This window comes from Colossoma macropomum, unplaced genomic scaffold (genome assembly GCF_904425465.1).
Source record: "Colossoma macropomum unplaced genomic scaffold, Colossoma_macropomum, whole genome shotgun sequence".
Lineage (NCBI taxonomy): Eukaryota > Metazoa > Chordata > Actinopteri > Characiformes > Serrasalmidae > Colossoma > Colossoma macropomum.
The window spans coordinates 38,632,152-38,652,399 of record NW_023494802.1 but is presented as its reverse complement, the minus strand read 5'-3'; the positions used below and the strand labels follow the sequence as shown (position 1 = coordinate 38,652,399).

General features: G+C 39.2%; 1 protein-coding gene across 1 annotated transcript in view; it reads left to right on the top strand.

The window, feature by feature from the left end:
- LOC118822928 overlaps positions 1-20,248 on the top strand; it is a 44,085-nt gene that overhangs the window by 9,016 nt on the left and 14,821 nt on the right. Inside the window, 6 exon segments of the mRNA XM_036592258.1 lie at positions 1,776-1,827; positions 2,143-2,347; positions 2,728-4,498; positions 4,893-5,040; positions 5,042-5,079; positions 5,174-5,350. Coding sequence (XP_036448151.1) covers positions 1,776-1,827; positions 2,143-2,347; positions 2,728-4,498; positions 4,893-5,040; positions 5,042-5,079; positions 5,174-5,350 — 2,391 coding nt within the window.

Below are 20,248 nucleotides of genomic sequence, written 5' to 3'. Positions count from 1 at the left end.
CACAACAGTCAAGAGTTTTCTTCTCCCCAATTTAAATTCGCATTGAGGTGACCCTCTCATCCACCAAGACAAATTCCAACTGCATGGCAGCCAGACAGGGGCTTGTGAGTATTCCCACACCCACCTGGCACCTCTCACTCTCTCCTGAGTAGGAGAGGGGTTAACCACTATCAAGAGGTTGGTTCCAGAGGCAATACTGTGAATGGAGTTGAGCCAAATTACATCTATTTGGTATCTCTCCATGTTCCGTACAAGTCCTGGCACCTTCCTGCCCAGTGAGGTTGTGTTCCAAGTGCAGAAGACATTTCTGCTGCAGGGGTCAATGCTGCCAAGGCCCTCCCCATTAGTTCCCACTGCCTATAAATCACTGCATTGTTACCCCATGCTGAACCTTGCAGGTGGTGGGCTCCACATTGCCTTTTGGGGTTGAGCCCTGCTGGGTTATGTGGGCTGCCCGGCCACCAGGCACTCACCGAGGAACACTGCCCCCAGGCCTAGCTTCAGGGGTAGGTCCTTGGTAACCCTCTCTCAGTCAGCATACATGATATATTGTGTCCGTTGTTCACAGGGGATTTTTTGATTTGGGATTGTGTTGGTTTGGGTCTTCACTCCAGACCTATTAAAGTTGGGAGTCCCGACCAGGAGCATACTGTTCCAGACGACAAAGCTCTAAGATCCCTAGACCACACAGCCCCTTCCACCATGTCAAGGCCTTGATTATGGAAAAGTTCACCTGCACAGCAGCTTGAAATAGCTGGATTCTTCTGGAAAACTGCAAATCTAGCAACACCATTTGAAAAAGAAAGAACTCCTCAATTAAACACGTTTGTGCAGAAAACTGCACATTTTTTCTGGTTGCTGTAGTGACCTAATGTTAAATGTAGTTTTACTATAGCTACTGTTCCAGACTGTTCTATGCAGTTTCAAGGCTTTTCTTCAGCTTTGCATTAGGATTGGGAAGGTCCTCCCTTATTTAGTTTTGGGTGAGGCAAATGACCCAATGCCTTCTTGTAATTGGTGCCTAATGTAATTAATGTAATTTATTGTAATGAAGTAGTGTAATGCATTACAGTTTAAAAAATCACGACATTTACTGACTTAAAAAGAATGACATTGTGTTGTCTTTTTAATACATTTTCTAGATAATTTGCTTGCATGTAATGAGAGTAAGAGCTGTGGGCGGAGCTTTATTACATGTGTGCGCTACCTGTGTGTGATGACAAACGAAAGCTCTGTCAATAATCTGTCAAATCAAATAATGACTCTGATATGAAACTGATATACAAAGTTTTTTGTATTTAAGAAGAGCACCTGGAGTCCACCACCATCTCAAAAGTCTTTTGCGTGTTCAGCAGCAGGTGTTTTCTGCTGCTTCAGTGCACCAACTTTCTTTCTGTAGGAAGACTCATCACCAGGATCTTCATAGCTGGTTCCTTGGAGACGCAGTGTTAGTGTAGAAACTGAAGAGAAGGGGTGATATGTCAGTAATGTGGAGATTTACACCTGGAACTGAGTGTAATGTAGAGAATATAACAGTAATGTGGAGATTTATACCTGGATCTGAGTGTAATGTAGAGAATATAACAGTAATGTGGAGATATATACCTGGAACTGAGTGTAATGTAGAGTATATAACAGTAATGTAGAGATTTATACCTGGAACTGAGTGTAATGTAGAGTATATAACAGTAATGTGCAGTTCCATTCATTCATTATTGTTACGTATTTCTTTGATCTCTCGATATTGTTTTTTCTGTATATTCCCCAATTAACAGTGCTCCAAAGAATAAAAAGGCGAACATAAATCACCTGGAGTCCATTTTTAAGGTGAGTGTGTACAATACACCATGATGAAACATTTAGTTCCACTCTTCTTCATGTCTCAGTCTTATGTTGTTTGTCTCTGTAGATCATCCACAACTATCAGGTTTTAGTTTTTTGATTTGTATGTGATTTGTAGTTGAATCAGTGATAATGGACAGTATTCCTCATCTTACAATAAAATCATAAATTCATCTGTCTCTAGGAAATTTTTACATACCAAAATTGCTATTTAATTTTTTTTTCTATTTTTTATTTTTGAATCTGTCTGTAAGATAAAGGTGTTTTATGATTTCCTTTTTACTGTTTATTCCTAATCAGGATCTGGAGCTCAAAATGATCTCTCTGGTGAAAAAAGAGCTGAAGAGGTTCAAGAAGCTGCTGAGTGCAGATTACCCAGCATGCTCTGAGAGAGAGGTGGAGGATGAGGAGGATCAGAGCAGTTCCAGAGAGGGGGTGCTGAAGATCACACTGAACATGCTGAGGAACATGAAGCAGGCAGACCTCGCTAACACACTACAGAGCAGTAAGAGCTGTGGGCGGGGCTTTATTACATCACTGTAACTTTAGAGGAAGAACACTGATCCACACTTATCACACTTCTGAGATTAAGAGAGCTGATCTAGGAGCAGTTTTTACCTTTAACATACTAATGAATGCAGTTTATATGGACAGGAGGGAGCTGATATTAGATAATCACTGACATAAATAGAATAAAAATGGGTAACTATACAGATCAGTGACTTATGGTGATGTTCATAGAACTTTACATTTTATATTTATATATTTTTTTATTATAGGATGCAAGTTTGGAATGCACTGGTGTTTCACAAATAAAATTAAGTTTGACAGTTTAGTATGTATTTATAAATCAACATATCATTACATTCTTCTTCTGTTCATTAGAGCTGGACTCTGTGTATCAGCAAAAACTGAAATCCAAACTCACTGAGAAATTTAAAAGAATTAATGAGGGAATCTCACAGCATGGAATGCCAACCCTTCTGAATGAAATCTACACAGATCTCTACATCACAGAGGGAGGGAGTGGAGAGATCAATAATGAACATGAGGTCAGACAGATTGAGACTGCTTCCAGGAGACCAGCAACAGAGGAGAAACCCATCAAATGCAATGACCTCTTTAAAGACAAATCCATCAGAACTGTTCTGACTAAAGGAGTTGCTGGAATTGGACAAACAGTCTCTGTGCAGAAGTTCATTCTGGACTGGGCTGAAGGAAAAGCAAATCAGGACATCCTCTTCATATTTCCACTTCCTTTTAGGAAGCTGAACTTGATGAAGAAGAAAAGGGTCAGTCTGATGGAGCTTCTTCATCAATTTTTCCCACAAATAAAACAACTAGAATCAATAGACTGTGATGCCCATAGAGTCATGTTTATATTTGATGGTCTGGATGAGTGTCGACTTCCTCTAAACTTCCAGAACAATGAGAGCTTGTGGGATGAAACAGAGTCAGCCTCAGTGGACGTGCTACTGACAAACCTCATCAAGGGGAATCTGTTTCCCTCTGCTCTCCTCTGGATAACCTCTCGACCAGCAGCAGCCAATCAGATCCCTCCTGAGTGTGTTGACCTGGTAACAGAGATACAAGGGTTCAGTGACCCTCAGAAAGAGGAGTACTTCAGGAAGAGAATCAGTGACCAGAGCCTGGCCAATAAAATCATCTCACACATGAAGTCCTCAAGAAGCCTCTACATCATGTGCCACATCCCAGTCTTCTGTTGGATTGCAGCCACTGTTCTAGAGAGAGTGTTGGGTGGAGCAGAGTGTGGAGAGATCCCCAAGACTCTGACTCAAATGTTCACTCACTTCCTGATCTTTCAGATCAAACACAAGGACCAAAAGTACCATGGGAAATGTGACACTGATCTTCAGCAGACTAGAAAGATGATTCTGGCACTGGGAAAACTGGCTTTCCAACAGCTGGAAAAAGGCAACCTGATCTTCTATGAGGAAGACCTGAGAGAGTGTGGCATTGATGTCAGAGAAGTGTCAGTGTACTCAGGAGTTTGTACCCAGATCTTCAGAGAGGAGTTTGGGCTGCACCTGGGGAAGGTGTTCAGCTTTGTGCACCTGAGTGTTCAGGAGTTTCTGGCTGCTTTATATGCATTTCTCTCCTTTAACAGCAGAGATGGAACAAAACAGTTGACCACTGATCTCTCTGGTATTTTCAGAGAGTCCAAAATGTCAGACTTCCTCAAGTCTGCAGTGGACAAGGCCTTACAGAGTGAGAATGGACACCTGGACCTTTTCCTCCGCTTCCTTCTGGGCCTCTCACTGGAGTCCAATCAGACTCTCTTACGAGGTCTACTGACGCAGACAGGAAGCAGCTCTCACAGCACAGAGGAAACAGCCCAGTACATCAAGCAGAAGATCAGGGAGAATCCCTCTCCAGAGAAATCCATCAATCTGTTCCACTGTCTGAATGAACTGAATGATCATTCTCTACTGCAGGAAGTACGGAGATACCTAAACAGTGAATATCACAGTCGCCTCAGTAAAGTCAGTCTCTCTCCTGCCCAGTGGTCAGCTCTGGTGTTTGTGTTGCTGAACTCAGAAAAGGAGCTGGATGAGTTTGATCTGGATAAATATGACAGATCTGATGAATGTGTTCTGAATCTGCTGCCAGTGATCAAAGCTTCCAGAAGAGCTGTGTGAGTATTTTAGTCATAAATATGTTACTGCACTGTGTGGTGATGTAATGTAAGACTGGATGATATTGCACTGATTAGAATAAAGCTTTTGATTAGTTACTCTAATCAGCTTCTTAAAAGATCACTGATAGTTTTATAGATTCGTGAATGAGTGTGTGAGCTAATGTGTGTGAATTCATGTGTGATTTGTCATCTGGGTGTATATGTGTCAGTGTGTGAGGGTGTTTTTTATTGTGTGGGTGTGAGAGTGTGTGTGAGTGTATATGTGTCTATTTTAATGCATGTTGGTGTGTTTGTGTCTGAATTTGTGTATGTGTGCGACTGTGTTATTGTATGTTTTAATATGTCTGTGTGTGTGTGATAGTGTCCTGATGTATCATCATTTCTCTGTTAGGCTGCGTGAGTGTAATCTCACAGAGAAAAGCTGTGCAGCTCTGTTCTCAGCTCTCAGCTCAAACTCATCAAGTCTGAGAGAACTCAAGCTGAGCAAGATTAAACTACAGGATTCAGGAGTAGAGCTGCTCTCTAGTCTCTGCTGCTCTCTTCTGGGAGAATCCTCACTGTAAACTGGAGAAACTGGTGTAAGATCATCACTTTATCACTATTTGTGTGTATGTATATAAGTTGTGTGTGTTTTTCTGTAAGTCTGAGGAGTTTTTCTTCTTCTCTCTGCAGGCTGTCTGACTGCAGTATTACAGGACAAAGTTTTGCTGCTCTGGCTTCAGCTCTAAAATCAAACCCCTCATCTAACCTGAGAGAGCTGCGCCTGGACTCCAGTAGGCCAGGAGAGTCAGGAGTGAAGGAGCTCTCTGATCTACTGGAGGATCCACACTGTAAACTGGAGACACTACTGTGAGTTACTGACGTACTGTCTCTACACACAAACACACACACACACACACACACACACAGACACACACACAGACAGTGTGTTGTATGTGAAAGAAGCTAGAGGTGTGTATGAGTGAACAAGTATTTTTATTTATATTGTGTGTGTGTTTATAGTTATAAACACTAATGGAAAATTTACATTTCAGACATAAGAAAATAAACACAAACATCTGACATAAAAAATGAAAATACTCTAATAAGTGATCCAGTCATCTAAATAAACTAATATTAAACTACTTTGTTTGAGGTGAAATATTATTTCTAGTGTTGGATTCATATTCAGTTAATATTTCAACTCAGTTCAGTCATTCTGTAAAGCAATAAATTCAGTATTTAATGGGATCTAAAAAGGAAAATATTCATTTTCATATTCAGAACTCCTCAGTTCATATTCAAACTAACTGTGGTGCTGCTTGGAAATTTTGCATTGTTTCATGAGTTAAATTGTAGTTTTTGTTGATTTTTTCATGGAAATCCATGAGATGACTGGACAGGCCCTTGGTGTGTTGGTATTGAATAACCCGTAAGTATGAGTTCATGTCTGATGTTTCTCTCCTCTTCTCTTACAGCATCACAACACCACCCAGCTGATCTGCTGTCACACACAGAGGGTTATGAGAAGAAGATGAAGTCTTAGTATTACGCTTTGCTCCATAATTTGTTTCTTTTTTGCCTGTGCCTCTGTTCTGTCTTCCCAGTTGTAGCCTCATTCCATGATCCAGTCCGTGTTTTCAGTTCATCACCAAACGCTCCAGTCCATACTCCAGTTATTTTCTGGTTATGACTTCATCAGGCAGGAAGAACAAATAAGGCTCCTCGACTCCACCAACAGCTTTTTGCTCACTTGTTTCCTGTTGCTCATTTGTTTGCCTGATTGATTATTCTCTGACTGTTTGGCCTTTTGACTGCTTTGTTTTGACTTGATGCAGCCTGACTCTAGACTGAGTCATACAAACACATAGACACTCAGTATATGGTTCTACAGTGTTCTGTGTTTGGGTTCTTATTGGTCAAATCTGTGGACATGGCTGCAGCACAGGACTGTGTGATCTCCCTATGACATCACTTTCTGTATGCTAGTAACTGCATGTCTAGCAACCCATCCATCAAACTTCTCGTATTAGTGGACAACCCCACATTGGTGATGAGAGTGTGTACAGGAGGGAGGAGCACTGGACGTCATGGTGTTTTTATACATATTCATGTATAATATTTATATGTATAATAATTCATATTCAGGTTTAGTTGTTTAGAGATTACTTTCATAATGTTGCATTTTGGCTAAAAAAAAAACAATGGACTTCATCAGCAGTCCATATTGTAATGGTCTATAAAAATGAAAACACCAGCAGAGCTCATTAAAGTAAACATACATATGAGTTAGTTACGTTAAGCAGTTTTAAAAACTGAATGGAATAATATCACATTTCATAATGTACTTTTAATGTAACCACACAATTGTGTATATCACTTTACATGAATTTGATTTTGGCTAGCGACAAAACACATTTCTAATTTTCATAATGTTTTATCTTTATCTCTAAAGAAATGTTTCATTTGTTTTGTATATTTCATATAACAAATTATTACGTAACATTTCCTGCTGAGAATGTTTTGTATTTGAAGCTACTGAAAAATAAAGCAGTCTTGTAGTCTGTCATTAAAAATGTCCAAGAAATACTGTTTGTTGTGTGTGTAGTCATATATTTTAAATAATTATATCTGTTTAATCCAAAATAAGCTGTGATTCAGTGATAAATGTAAAATGGAAATAATGAGGTGTGAGAGGTTTATGTGTTTGATGGTCAATGTCTGTGAATCTAAATCAGAAGTAACGAGGTGTGAGAGGTTTATGTTTGTAAATCTAAATCAGGTCATGTATCTGCAGTATTACAGATAAAGGCTGTGCTGCTCTAAAATCAAACCCCTCCTCTCACCTGAGACAACTGAACCTGAACTCCAATAAACCAGGAGAGTCAGGAGTAAAGGAGCTTTCTGATCTACTGGATCTACTGGATCCACACTGTAAACTGGAAAAACTACAATGAGTTACTGATTTACTGTCTCCACACACACACACACACACACACACAGAAACAGTGTATTACACAATATGGCTAAAAGTATTTGGACACACCTCTCAATCATTGAATTCAGGTGTTTTATTCAGTGTTGTGTATAAAATCAAGCATCTAGCCATGCAGTCTGCCTTTACACACAACTGTGGAAAAATAGGTCAGTCTGAAGAGCTCACTGAATTCGAGTGTGGTACTGTAGTAGGATGCCATTACTACACTTCATTGTTGTCAGTTTGCTAAATTCCTTTCCTTCTAGATATTCCACTATCAACTTGTGAATGGTATTATTAAAAATTGGAGATATAAGGTAAAGTTGCAGAGCAGGGTCACAGAGTGCTGAGGTGCATAGTGCATAAAAGTTGCCAACACTCTGCTACTCAATAACTGCGTTAAATGACTTCCAAACCTCATCTGGCTTTAACAATCTTAATGCTTCAGCAGAACAAGACATTTTGGACAATTGTACGCTTCCAACTTTGTGTGAACAGTTTGGGGAAGAACCTTTCATTATGCATAAGGATCACACATCTCCTCCCACAGTGTTGTGCTGAAACAGTCTTTCAAAGCCTCTTCAGACTCTGCAGACCATTTCTTCACTGTGCGGGTGATGGTTGGTTCTCTGTGTACAAGTGGTTTGTACACAGGCAGGAGATGAACCAGGTTGTGATCTGATCTTCCCAGGGGAGGGAGGGGTAGGGAGTTATATGCCTCCTTTGTATTGGCATAAAACAAGTCCAGTATTTTATTGTCTCTGGTGTGGTAGGTGACATACTGGGTGAAGGTAGACAGTGTTGAGGATGGAGAAGAATGGTTAAAGTCCCCAGAGATCAGGAGGAGGGCCTGTGGGTGCTGGGTCAGAATCCTGCTCACAGCTGAGTGCAGGACGTCACAGGCAGCATCAGCATTAGCAGACGGAGGAACGTACGCAGCTATCGCGATAGCATGCGAGAATTCCCGTGGCAAATAGTATGGCCTCATGCTAACGGCTAACAGTTCAATGTCCTTACAGCAGATTTGCTCTTTAATAGAGATGTGTCCAGAATTACACCATCTATCATTCACTAATACTGCCAGTCCTCCTCCTTTCCTCTTACCGCTCTCCGCTGTCCTGTCCGCCCGTACGAGGTGAAAGCCATCCAGAGAGACGAGTGTATCCGGAGTTAGCGTAGTTAGCCAGGTCTCCGTAAACAGCATGACGCTACACTCACGGAATTCCCTCTCGTGCCGGGTCAGCGCCGCTAACTCATCCATCTTATTTGGAAGAGATCTCACGTTCCCCATGATGACAGAGGGAAGGACTGGTTTGTAGCGTCTTCTCCTCGCACGGCGCTGAGGAGATCTGGGGTCCCCCTCAGCTGATCCCTGGTGTAAACAAAGAGATCCCGCCGGGAGCACGCTGGATCCGCTCTCACGTGTGAAATGCGCGAGAAAAACAACATAAAAAGAAGCGCAAACTTCACAAGTTTAATGTCCATGGTGTACGGACAGTGTGAAAAGTACTCAGGTTTACAAAGTACTATAAAAGAAAGGAAAATAAGAGAAAAAAGCTCACGGTGAGCAAGAGCTGCTGTAACAGGCTGCCACTCGCGCGGCGCCGGAAGTTTGAATGTAATGTAATAGGTTATTATTTGTTTTTAAATCTGCACTAAAATATTCTTAGAAGCTATTATTTAAATGTATATATGGAAGCCTGTTTTCATAAAGTAAGAAAAATAGATAAAACATTTTAAATTGAATTAAACTACAACTTCAATTAAATAATTTTAAAGTATAAAAGGATAAGAATCCTTCATAAAGATGATACACTGACTGGAACCTAATGAATGTAAATAAAGGAGATTATTCATAATTAATGCTTTATACACTAACTTAATAATGCTGGTGGTTATTTACCTCAGTGAATGTGTGTATTTCTCTTTACTACTATAAGCAAGATTCCAGGCGCAGCCACATGAGGTCACAGTTGAGTTTCAGAAAATCTACTGAGCTGCTGATCTGCTTTTTGTGAAGGCCTTCGTCTTCTTCTACAGGTCACTTTTCTTGAATAAAAGGGTCTTTCATTGTGTGTAATGTGATTGGTCAGCTCTGCTTTCCACCTGAAATTCAGTCAGATCCTCTTTTCTGTTCATTTGGGTTGTGACCTGCTCACTCTGTCCAACATCACAGTAGCGTTTGTGTCAGAAATGCAGTGCAGTGTGTTTATGTGGGCTGTTTCACCCTCACACTGACACAACACCCCCCATTCACCCCCACTTACAGTACATTATTACATTATTTACACTTCCATTCAGTGTAATTGAACACTGCACACTCTGTGACAACAGTTCTCTTATCAGTTTGCTGCATGTACCTTCATACTACAGGACCATTTCTAGGATGGTCTTTAGGGCTCCAGCTCCAGTCCTGCACACATTCTTTGGGAAATGTTTACTGTGCTGATGTGATAAACAGAAGGAAAATAAAGGAACATGTTAGCTCCGGTAAATTTAATGAAGATTTTTAAAGAAAGCTGTCAATCTCTGTCACTGTTAACTGGTAAACAGAACACTGTGTTTAAACTTAAACACAGTCAGTCTTTTCATTTACATGATCTGAATATGTTCATCATTTCCACATCAATAAAATCTATCACATCTACACAGTTCTGTTTCTTAGTTTCCTTCTTTTTGTACAAAGTGATAGAATTGTGTTGCAATTTATTTAAATACTGCTGGTTGGTGAAATAGATGTTACTGGTGTAGAAACAATGATGTTTAAATTGAGTCCATTCAGAGCACCATTTGTTTTTTTCCCAGTGTAGTTAAATATATAAATCAATCTGCGAGATTTATTTTGATATAGATTCAGACAGTTTCGTATGTGTTAATGGACAGTGACTGTCCTGATGGTTTGTTTTAGTCTGATTCAGAGATCAGAGCTGAGTGACCCCCAGTGGACACTCTGCTGAAGAACAGCTCAGACCATTAGAGTGTTCTAAGTCATGTTTGGAGAACATTTCTATTGCCAGAATGTACTGATAATAGAACAGTAAAGGGTGAGCTCATGTTTCCTTCCTGAGTCATTTTGTCAGAACACCTTCAGAAACATTTAGGAAATGTTCTATTACACCTTTCAATGTGGAGCAGTAAAACCTCTGCAGTGCTGGAACTGCATTTCTTTCACTTTTCATAAACATGTAGACCTGTTTCAGTTTTAATCTAAATACTTGTAAGGGCCCCGACTGGGGCTGGGCTGCCTTGTTATTATTCTCCTTAGAGAAAGTGCAGAGCTCTTTCTGTTAGCACATTCAGCAACTTTCTGCCCTCCATGCCAGGGTTTGTCTCTTGGCATATTTGTTTTCTTTGTTTCTTGTCCCAGTAGCATAGTAGAGAAATGATGCCACAACCTATGAGGAGATCCTCCACTCTAGGAAGGAGGACGCAGTGCTCAGGCTTTCTCTGTTGCAGTGCACTGAGGGAGATAGTGTGGCCCAGAGAGAAAGGACTGGGGATGGCCAAGAAACACGCCCCACAGCATGTTCATTTACTGGGGTGGGGGACATTACGAAACCCCTGCTGAAGGGAGATTGCAAGGGGGACAGTGTGCCCTGCATACCCTGGGGAATCTGCTCGGACTTTGTGAGGCCACTAGGACGGCTCTTTTTTAAAGGGTGAACCATTTGTAGGTGCATGGGGGGCATAGCCATGTGAAGCGGCCATGCATGGAGCCTTACGATAGTGCTGTACTCACAGTAGTTGAGCTTTTAAGTGTAAATAAGTTCTGTATTTATTTTATTAATGTGCACATGTTATTTCTGTCACTCTTTATGCTGGGCTGTGGGGTGGTTTATGTGTGGTTGGACTCCACTGCTCCACTGCTGCTGTGTTCACTAAAGAGCTATGTTTACCTTATTCTGATTTACTTAGACGTAAACTGTTTAAACATTCTTGGAAATAATCAAGAAATGTACAATAGTGTAAGCAGTGTTTGTGTATTTGATGTGATTTGTATGGATATTTTATATATAAATATCTTCATAAATGAAGGAGTCTGAGTATCAGTGTATTAAGAGTTTTCTCTGCAGTCTAATAATCTGAACCCGCTCTCATTCAGTCCACCTGCACACCTGACCAGGTAGGTAGTAGACTGATCCTTGCGGTCTGACTGTTATCCTGCTTAGATTCCTTTATATTATACAGATAGTCTGACTAACAGTAGTCTGACTGTTATCCTAGTTAGTCTCACTCTGCTACTCTTCTGCTAAACACTGCTGTAATTCAGCAAACAGGTTAGCTCTAATGAGAGGGTAATAATGCTGCTGTGTTGTAGTTTCCTGCCTCTACATGTCACATAAAAGCCACACTGTGGTTTGGTCATTCAACATGTCACTTGAAGGCCACGTTGAATGAATGTGGAAACCCTGTAGATTCGCTGGTGATATGAAAGTTAGCCTAGTGACGCTGCCTTATCTAGGGTTCAACAGTAACTCAGAGATTCAGAGGAGAATGTTTTTAATATTTTTCTGTTCAAGGGAACATAAAACCAGTGTCTGAACATGCAGCAGTATTAATGTAAAAGGTGGTTTGTACTGAGTACTCAGTCCTTTACTGGTGTCCATCTCTAGTTTGAAGAAGTCTCTGTAAAAGCACACTGATAAGATGATCAGAGAACAGGCTGTAAAACAATCTTACCTGTGACCTGCTGTGGGTGGGGCTAGTCTCCTACCTGAGTGAGGAACTGTCTCTGATCTGGAAGCAGCTCGCTCTACCCAGATACCCAGATGCAGATAGTGCTCAGTAAAAGATATCTGTGCTTCATTTACTCTAACAGGCTCAGAGCTGTACTAGATTCAGCTGGAAGAGTTCATTCAGCACTGCTGTGAGTAAAATATGGTTGAACCTGATTGTGGAGTCTCCTCCTCCAGCAGAATGACATGATAAACTGAACAGGTTCAAACTGGTTCAGAACAGAGCGAGAGAGACTCTGAGCAGGTCATCATTTTATGGAGAGAGAGAGGAATAAATCTAATTCAGAGGAAACACAGTGAGTACTCTGACTCTGTACTGGAGTTTCTGAATCAGCACTATAGATGCTGTTAACACAGATATTTACAGTTAACACTAAATAGATTAGACTTGTGCGAGCTTTTAACAAAAGTGCTAGCAGGAAATAAACAACGTCATGAGGCAGTTTGTCTGTTATGAGACCTGAAAAATGGAAAAGTGAAATAAGTCTTTTGAGACACACAACAGAATAAAAGAGCTCCTCAGTGTTTCTACTGAAATTAGACTTACTGTCTTACTGCACAGTGACATTTAGGTATCATTGGCATAATTCTGTAACACTATTTTACTTCATGTTATTTTATTGTACATTATTTTAGTTCATGTTTTAGATGTTTATGTGCACCGTTTAGATACAAAAATAATTTTTGCACATCGTTGCATCATTTCAATTTAAAATGGGCACATTTTTCAAATAACAATAAAATTTCTCAGTTTCAACCTTTGATTTGTTGGCTTTGTACTATTTTAATTACATATAGGATTTAAAAGATTTTCATACGATTGCATTGTTTTTTATTTACATTTTGCACAGCATCACAACTTTTTTTGTAAACAGGGTTGTAGCTTGAGTTTTAAAAGCCCTGATGTGATCAGCACACGCCATTCACACTCAGCTGTGAGCATGCGAGTCTCCTCAGAGAAATAAATGTAATCATGTGTGAAAGGGATGGAACATCACTACAAATTCCTAACACTGATTTGGTCCCAAAATACTGTAATCACTGCAGCACGACAGCTGTATGAGTAGAACATTTAGAGAAGAGAGGAACATAAATTACTTCAGGAGAGAAAGAGGGTGAGTATGTAAATCTGAGCTGGGTAGTTTCTGAATGATAATCTGTACTAGATGAAGATCAGTTCAGTAGGTTTTTAATGAAGTCTTAACTTACAGAATTGACTTGATGACTTGAATATTTCCCTGTAAGTGAACAGCCTGATGAGGCAGGGCTGAACCTGAGACACAGGTAAAAGTGGCCTAAATCCAATCTTTTTCTTTATATGTAACACAGACGTTTTGTCTGTGTGTCAGTGTGAACACAAAAAAACACATTGAATCTGACATCAGTTCCCATTTGGGACACTTTCATAGTGACAACTGAAGCTCAAACTGTTCCAGTGTTGCCTCTGTAACTGGAAAATGTCACTCAGTTTGGAAAAAAACCTCAGCTTCCATATTTAGTTTTTACATTTGTAGGAGCTGTGGGTAGATTATTACTATTAGATATGGCATTAGACATTATTATTAATGATAATAGTAATTAAACAGAGCAAATTAGTCTCCAAAGAAGATACACTTGGAAGTTAATTCTAAACAAACAGCCAAAAATATTATAGAAATAGTAATATTTTTCTCAGTATCCGATCACTGAAATTTAATGGAGTTCTTTTTTAGCTGTTAGAACTTCTGTGATGCAAGATACAATTATATGGGTAAACCATTCACAAAGTTAAATAATAAAGCTTGTGGTAAAAAGAGCAATGCAGGGTACATATACAGAAAAAGAAAATTACTATTATACAGTGCAAGATAAACAAGCTGAAACAAGTTTATAGGAGAACTCTAAGAGACACATACTCTGTCTATACATACTGATAAATTGCCATAATGAAATCCAGGTGTTAGATTTATTCATTTATATTTACACCAAAGGGTTCTAGAGTATTACAGCATCTCGAGATATACCTCCAATCTATCATTAGCGGAAACAGCATAGAAAAGTTTTATTGTTACACTACCCTTGGGTTGGGTAATAAACTCTAAAGTAAACAAAGCCATATCTAAAGCAGTATTTAAATAAAAAATTTAAACACTTCAATGAATAAGCCTTCTTATAAAATTAGGAAACAAGATTTGGCTTCAAATGATTTTAGTTTCCCATTAAATTCTAATTAAATACTAAATACTAAACTATTTTTTTTAAAATTGCTAACAAATATTTTCCCTAAAAATACTACCAGGTTAAAGCCAAGACAAATCCCTGGTTCTCTGCGGAGTTATCAGCACTCCACAAGGAAAGATTGCTTGGTTTTTGCCTGGTACTTCCAAATTATCCGTTTAGACAGATTAGGAATAGGTTCTTGTACATAGTCAAGAAGTTGAAGCAGCCTACTACCTAGACAGTGGCCCTGGTTCTTCCAATTTTCCTCTGTTGTTAAGTTTGTTTAAAAATCTCATTTATGAAAAGTAGAAAATGGTAGACATTTTGCTGATGATCATATAACTATGAAATTTACTCAAAATTCTCATTTTTGGGTGGATAGAACCCCTCAGTCTCAGACTGCCATTTAAAAATACTCATTCCAGCATTCTAATTTTTTTAAATGCCTTGTCTCATATTAGAATCACTAAAAAATTAAACTACAATCCTTTTTTATCCCTCAACTGTGCATTAAAATGTATCAGCCTCCTTTTTCCCATACATAGCACTATTGCAATAGAGGACTAACCCAGAGGCAGTTTTAAAAAAGTGATATGGCAAACCAAAGACAAGAGTGCTAACCACTGCACCATGAACCGAGACTGAGGGTGGGCCAAAGAGCAGATCTAACTAGAGATTGTTGTGCATTGGGTGTTAGACAATGGGTCTGGCTTAGAGCAGTGGGGCTAGGCCTTAAAAAACTCAACATAATGAACCTCCAGAGAAGAGAAACACAGGATTACCCCATGCTGGGCTTAATTCCACGTAGTGAAGGTCAAGGAACCAATGAGCAGTCAAGTGATCTACCAACCAAGGACAGAGAAAAAAAAGAGAGAAATAAGAAGCCAGCAAAAGTTGAGTATGAAGAGATGTAAATATACTAAAATGGGATTAATTTTGTTTTGTCTTTTTTGTGTTTTGTTGTTTATTTAACTTTTCCCTCAAAGCCCAAGAACAAAATACCCAAGTTTACTGGCTTAATTAGAGACACTAGCATGTAGCATAGTGAACTGAGCAGCCTGCAAGCAGCCTCAGGTGGGGCCAATTGTGACTAATTACTGATTGCCTCTCTGCCTCCCTTTAGAATTTAATACTGTATATCAATACTGTATATCATTTAGCGCAGTTCAACGTTCAACTGTTCAACATTTATCTGATGAAAAAGCATGTAAATCAAACTACCTTTTGAAAACTACATTTGAAAAGAAAGTGCGTTGCTGTGGATGATTTCAGGTCTCAGTTTTGAGAAAATACTTAAGGAGTACCACAGGGTTCTATTTTAAGTCCTTTAATTATTTTCTTCATCCATAAGTTATACTGGAGACTTTTTTTGTCATTGTAAGATGCATCCATATGCTGATGACACAATACTCTATACAAGTGCTGCTTCTGTAAAATTAGCGGTAAGAGAGCTGCAAAGAGCATTCCACGCCATGCAACATTCACTATAGGACCTTAAATTAGTTTATATTGATTCCAGGATTATGTTTAAGGTCTTTTCTAGGCCCCATATGATCTCATGTACAGTGCTTATATATGTTTCAGAATATAAATTCTTAGAATATGATTGGATAATAAATTTTTATTTGGCAAATGTTCAAGAGATAATCAAGAGCCAAGTCTGGTTTTCTCTATAGAAACAGGAATGTTCTAGTGGATTATTTCAGTCATTCTCTCCTATAGGAATGTCAGCAGATAGAAGGGAAAGGTTTAGTTTAGCCTGCTGTTTTGGACTTTAGCCAGTTTAACATCTATTTACAGTACATTTCTACTGGATACCACACTTAAGTGGGTTTTGATATTATCCAAAGTATAAGAGCGCCAAAGAGTACAAGAAATACATTGTATATCATTATGCCCTATTTATATTTGCATGTATATTGCTGCTTATAATGGCAGTTTCTCTGTATGTAATTGTTTTTTATATTGTTTTATTGTTGCTTTAAATGTTCTGTTATTTTAGATTATTTTCAGTTGTTCCTGGCTCATCACACCAGTCTGCAGGAGATGAGGTTGCTAATTAGCTAATTATTATCTATTTTTGGACTGATTAATGTACATTTATAATATAAACAGATAGATGAAACCACTAGACATTTTGATAAAACACATAGGTTTAACTTTAAACACTGTTCAAATTATGTTTACATTATAGCAGTATGTTTTTATGATTTGTAAATCTTACAAACTCTAACAGTACACAGAGTGACCAACAGGGGGCAGGAGAGTGCTCTGGGATTTATACTACATTGTATGAACAAAAGTATTGGGACAGGAGCTTTTATGAATCCCATTCTAAATCCATAGGCATTAATATGGAGTTGCTCCCACTTTGCAGCTGTAATGGCTTCCACTCTTCTGGGAAGCTTCTACAAGATGTTGGAGAGTCTGTGGGAATTTCTGCCCATTCATCCAGAAGAGCATTTGTGAGGTCAGACACTGATTTTAGACGAGAGGGCCTGGCTCACAATCTCCGTTCTAGTTCATCCCAAAGTTGGATGGGGTTGAGGTCAGGGCTCTGTGTGGGCCAGTCAAGTTCTTACACACCAAACTCACCCAGTCAGGCCTTTATGGAGCTGCTTTGTGCACTGGGGCTCAGTCATGCTGGAACAGGAAAGGTTCTTCCCCAAACTGTTCTGGCCCTAGACCAACCCCTGAAAAACTACCCCATAGCATTATTCCTCCTCCACCAAATTTTACAGCTGGCACAGTGCAGTCAGGCAGGTAACGTTCTCCTGGCATTCACCAAACCCAGACTCGTCCATCAGACTCATCACTCCAGAGAATACGTTTCCACTGCTCCAGAGTCCAACAGTGGCGCTTTACACCACTCCATCCGACGTTTGATGCATAGTGATCTTGTGCAACTGCTCATACATGGAAACCCACTTCATGAAGCTCCTGATGCACAGTTCTTTTGCTGATCTTGCTTCCAGAGTCAATTTAGAACTCTTTATTTAGTGATTCAACAGAGGATAGACACTGTGCGCTTCAGCACTCGGCCCCACTCTGTGAGTTTGGTCTACCGCTTCGTGGCTGAGCTGTTTTTGTTGTTTCACTTCACAATAATAGCACTTACAGTTGACAAGGGCAGATCAAGCTGGACAGAAATTTTATAAACTGACTTGTGGCAGAGGTGGCGTCCTATGACAGAGCCATGTTTAAAGCCACTGAGCTCTTCAGTATGACCCTCAACTGCCATTGTTAGTCTATCGAGACTGCAAGATTGTGCTTAATTTTATACACCTGTCAACAATGGGTGTGGCTGAAACACCTGAACTCAATAATTAGGAGGGGTGTCCCAATATTTTTGTCCATGCAATGTACATTGCTTACAAACTCTCACAGTCCACAGAGTGACCAGCAGGGGGAAGGAGAGCTCTCTGAACTTTAAACTGAAGTGCCCATGCTTCAGAGTGGTTTATCAACAGTACAAAAACACTAAACAAAAACTCGAAATAATCAAGTTATTAAATAAAAAGAACATTAAAAGTAATACAAAAATAAAAGAAAATGTGGCATGAGTGAAAAGTGTTTTCAAGGACCGTCTGAATGCACAGTGTCACCGCCCCTTCTACTCAGGACACTGAACAAACCCTTCGAAATGAAAGTGGAACTCAGCAGTTCCATTTTACGAAGTGCCGCACATAACGCAGTTCAGGAGAGAAACACGGTGAGTGTGTAAATCTGAGCTGTAGTTTGTGAATGATACGAATTTGCAGTAGATAAAGATCAGTTAATTAGGTTTTACTGAAGTCTTAACTGACTGAATCACTTTCCTGACCTGACTAGTTGAATATTTTTTCTGTAGGTGAACAGTCTGATGAGGCAGGACTGAATCTGACACAGTGATTTTGAAGTGAAGTAACTGTGTGTCCTGCTCTGTTTCTCTGTGTGTGTCTGCAGGATTCCAGCTGTAACCTGTAGGAGACATGAGCTCCAAAATGAGTTCCTCTGGAGAAGAACAGCACACAGAGAAACACCAGAGGTGAGAGAATAGTGTGACACTGTGAAGATGTGAGCTGATGAAGTGCTGTCGCTTAAAGGGTCCATATTAGACATTTTACTTATATATACAGACATTAGAGCCGTCACTGACTGTGTGTACATGAAGTGTGACCAGTCGAAGGACAAGCCAGTATAATTTATAGAGGGAGAATATTTTAACAAGCTTAAGTGAAAGTTTAAACACTGTGCATTTCTCAGAATTAAACCTTAATACTAATTCAACTAAATGTGGCACAGCAGTACAGGGCACAGTAAAAAAATGTCTTTGTGGTGTTTGTGAGAAAAGAAACATGAAATAACTAACTTGGTTAGGCAAAAAGAAGAATCGAGAAAAGTTTGTCTTACAACCACAAAACAGTGCACTTCTTTTTTGTCATTAAACATGTGACACAGCATACAGTTAAAAGAACAGCAGCTGGCAAGGCTGATGGGTGAATTATACAATAATTCTTATATTCTTCCCACTGCATTTTACTTCATGTCATTCTTGTTCTTTAATAAAGAATTTATTATGTATTTAATTTTCTCACTGTAGATGATGTTCTATATGTAAAACTTTGGCCAAAATTGTATGTAGACTTAATTAGTGAGTTCAGGTGTTTCTATGGAGTAAGTATGTGCTGAAGGTTTCAAATAAAATAAAATCCACAAGCAAAATGTTACATATCAAAGTCTCCAAAATATGTTGCAAATACAAATGAGTTAAATCAAACTTAATTTTTCAAGCAGAATACTAATTATTTGTATTATATTTTTGCATTGTTTTCATTTGTTTCTATTTGCTGATATATTTTTTGCCTCTGGAATCGCACTTTTCACAGATGGTTGGTCCTCACCTGCACTCTCTATTGGTCAGTTGATTTGAAGTGATAGGTCTTCTGAACTGCCCCCAGCATTTCAGCATTTTGGTGGCATATCTAACTTTATGATCAATGTTTGTCAGGTTCCTTTTAAATTATTAATGCGACACATGTTTAGGTCCATGATCAAATAATATAGCTGTTATTTTAGGCAGTGAAGAACACAAAGTGTGTTGTTGGATGCAAGTGTACCACCTTGCGAGTTTGCAGGTGCTAACTAGCCTAGGAGTGTCCTCTAGGCCTAACTAGGCATAGTGGTAATGAAACTACAAAGTTTAAATATATATCATTAGCAATGTTATTTCCCTCAACCAACATCACTGCGGATTTAACAATTTCCTGACCCAACACACCTGATCAGCTCATGAATAGTTTGATAATCAGTTGATGAGCTGGATAAGGTGTTTTAAGGTAAGGAACAATGGAAACTAGTGAACAAATGGAAGGCAGTGACAGTGCTCTGGAAATTTTCCAGTCTGCTAAGAGGACTGAGTCTGAAGTGTGGTTGTATTTTGGTTTTATAAGGGTGCAGAGGGAAACTTAATTGAAGATGGCCACCCTGTCTGCAGAATATACAGAAAAAATGTTGCTGTAAAAAAGTCCTCTTTGTGACCTCCACCCACTACTTTATAGTGAATGTCTTCTGATGAATCATGCTTCTTTGTTGAAATTTCAGATTTCTTTAGTTATCTTGAGGCTGAGGTCACCCTCCTATTTGTCGACAAGGAAACTGATTTCAGCCTTGTCTTAAAGCTGCAGGTAGAATAGTTTGATAGTGTAAAAGTCCTTATCAGGAAATGTTACCAGCATTAAAAGAACAATTAGGAAATTTTGAGAGCCCAATTCAGCTCATCAGAGAGGAAGTAGTAATATTGCACAGACTCTAGACTGAATTAACATTAAAATCACATTAAAATGTTTAAATGCTCTCATGGTTGAAACCTTTAAA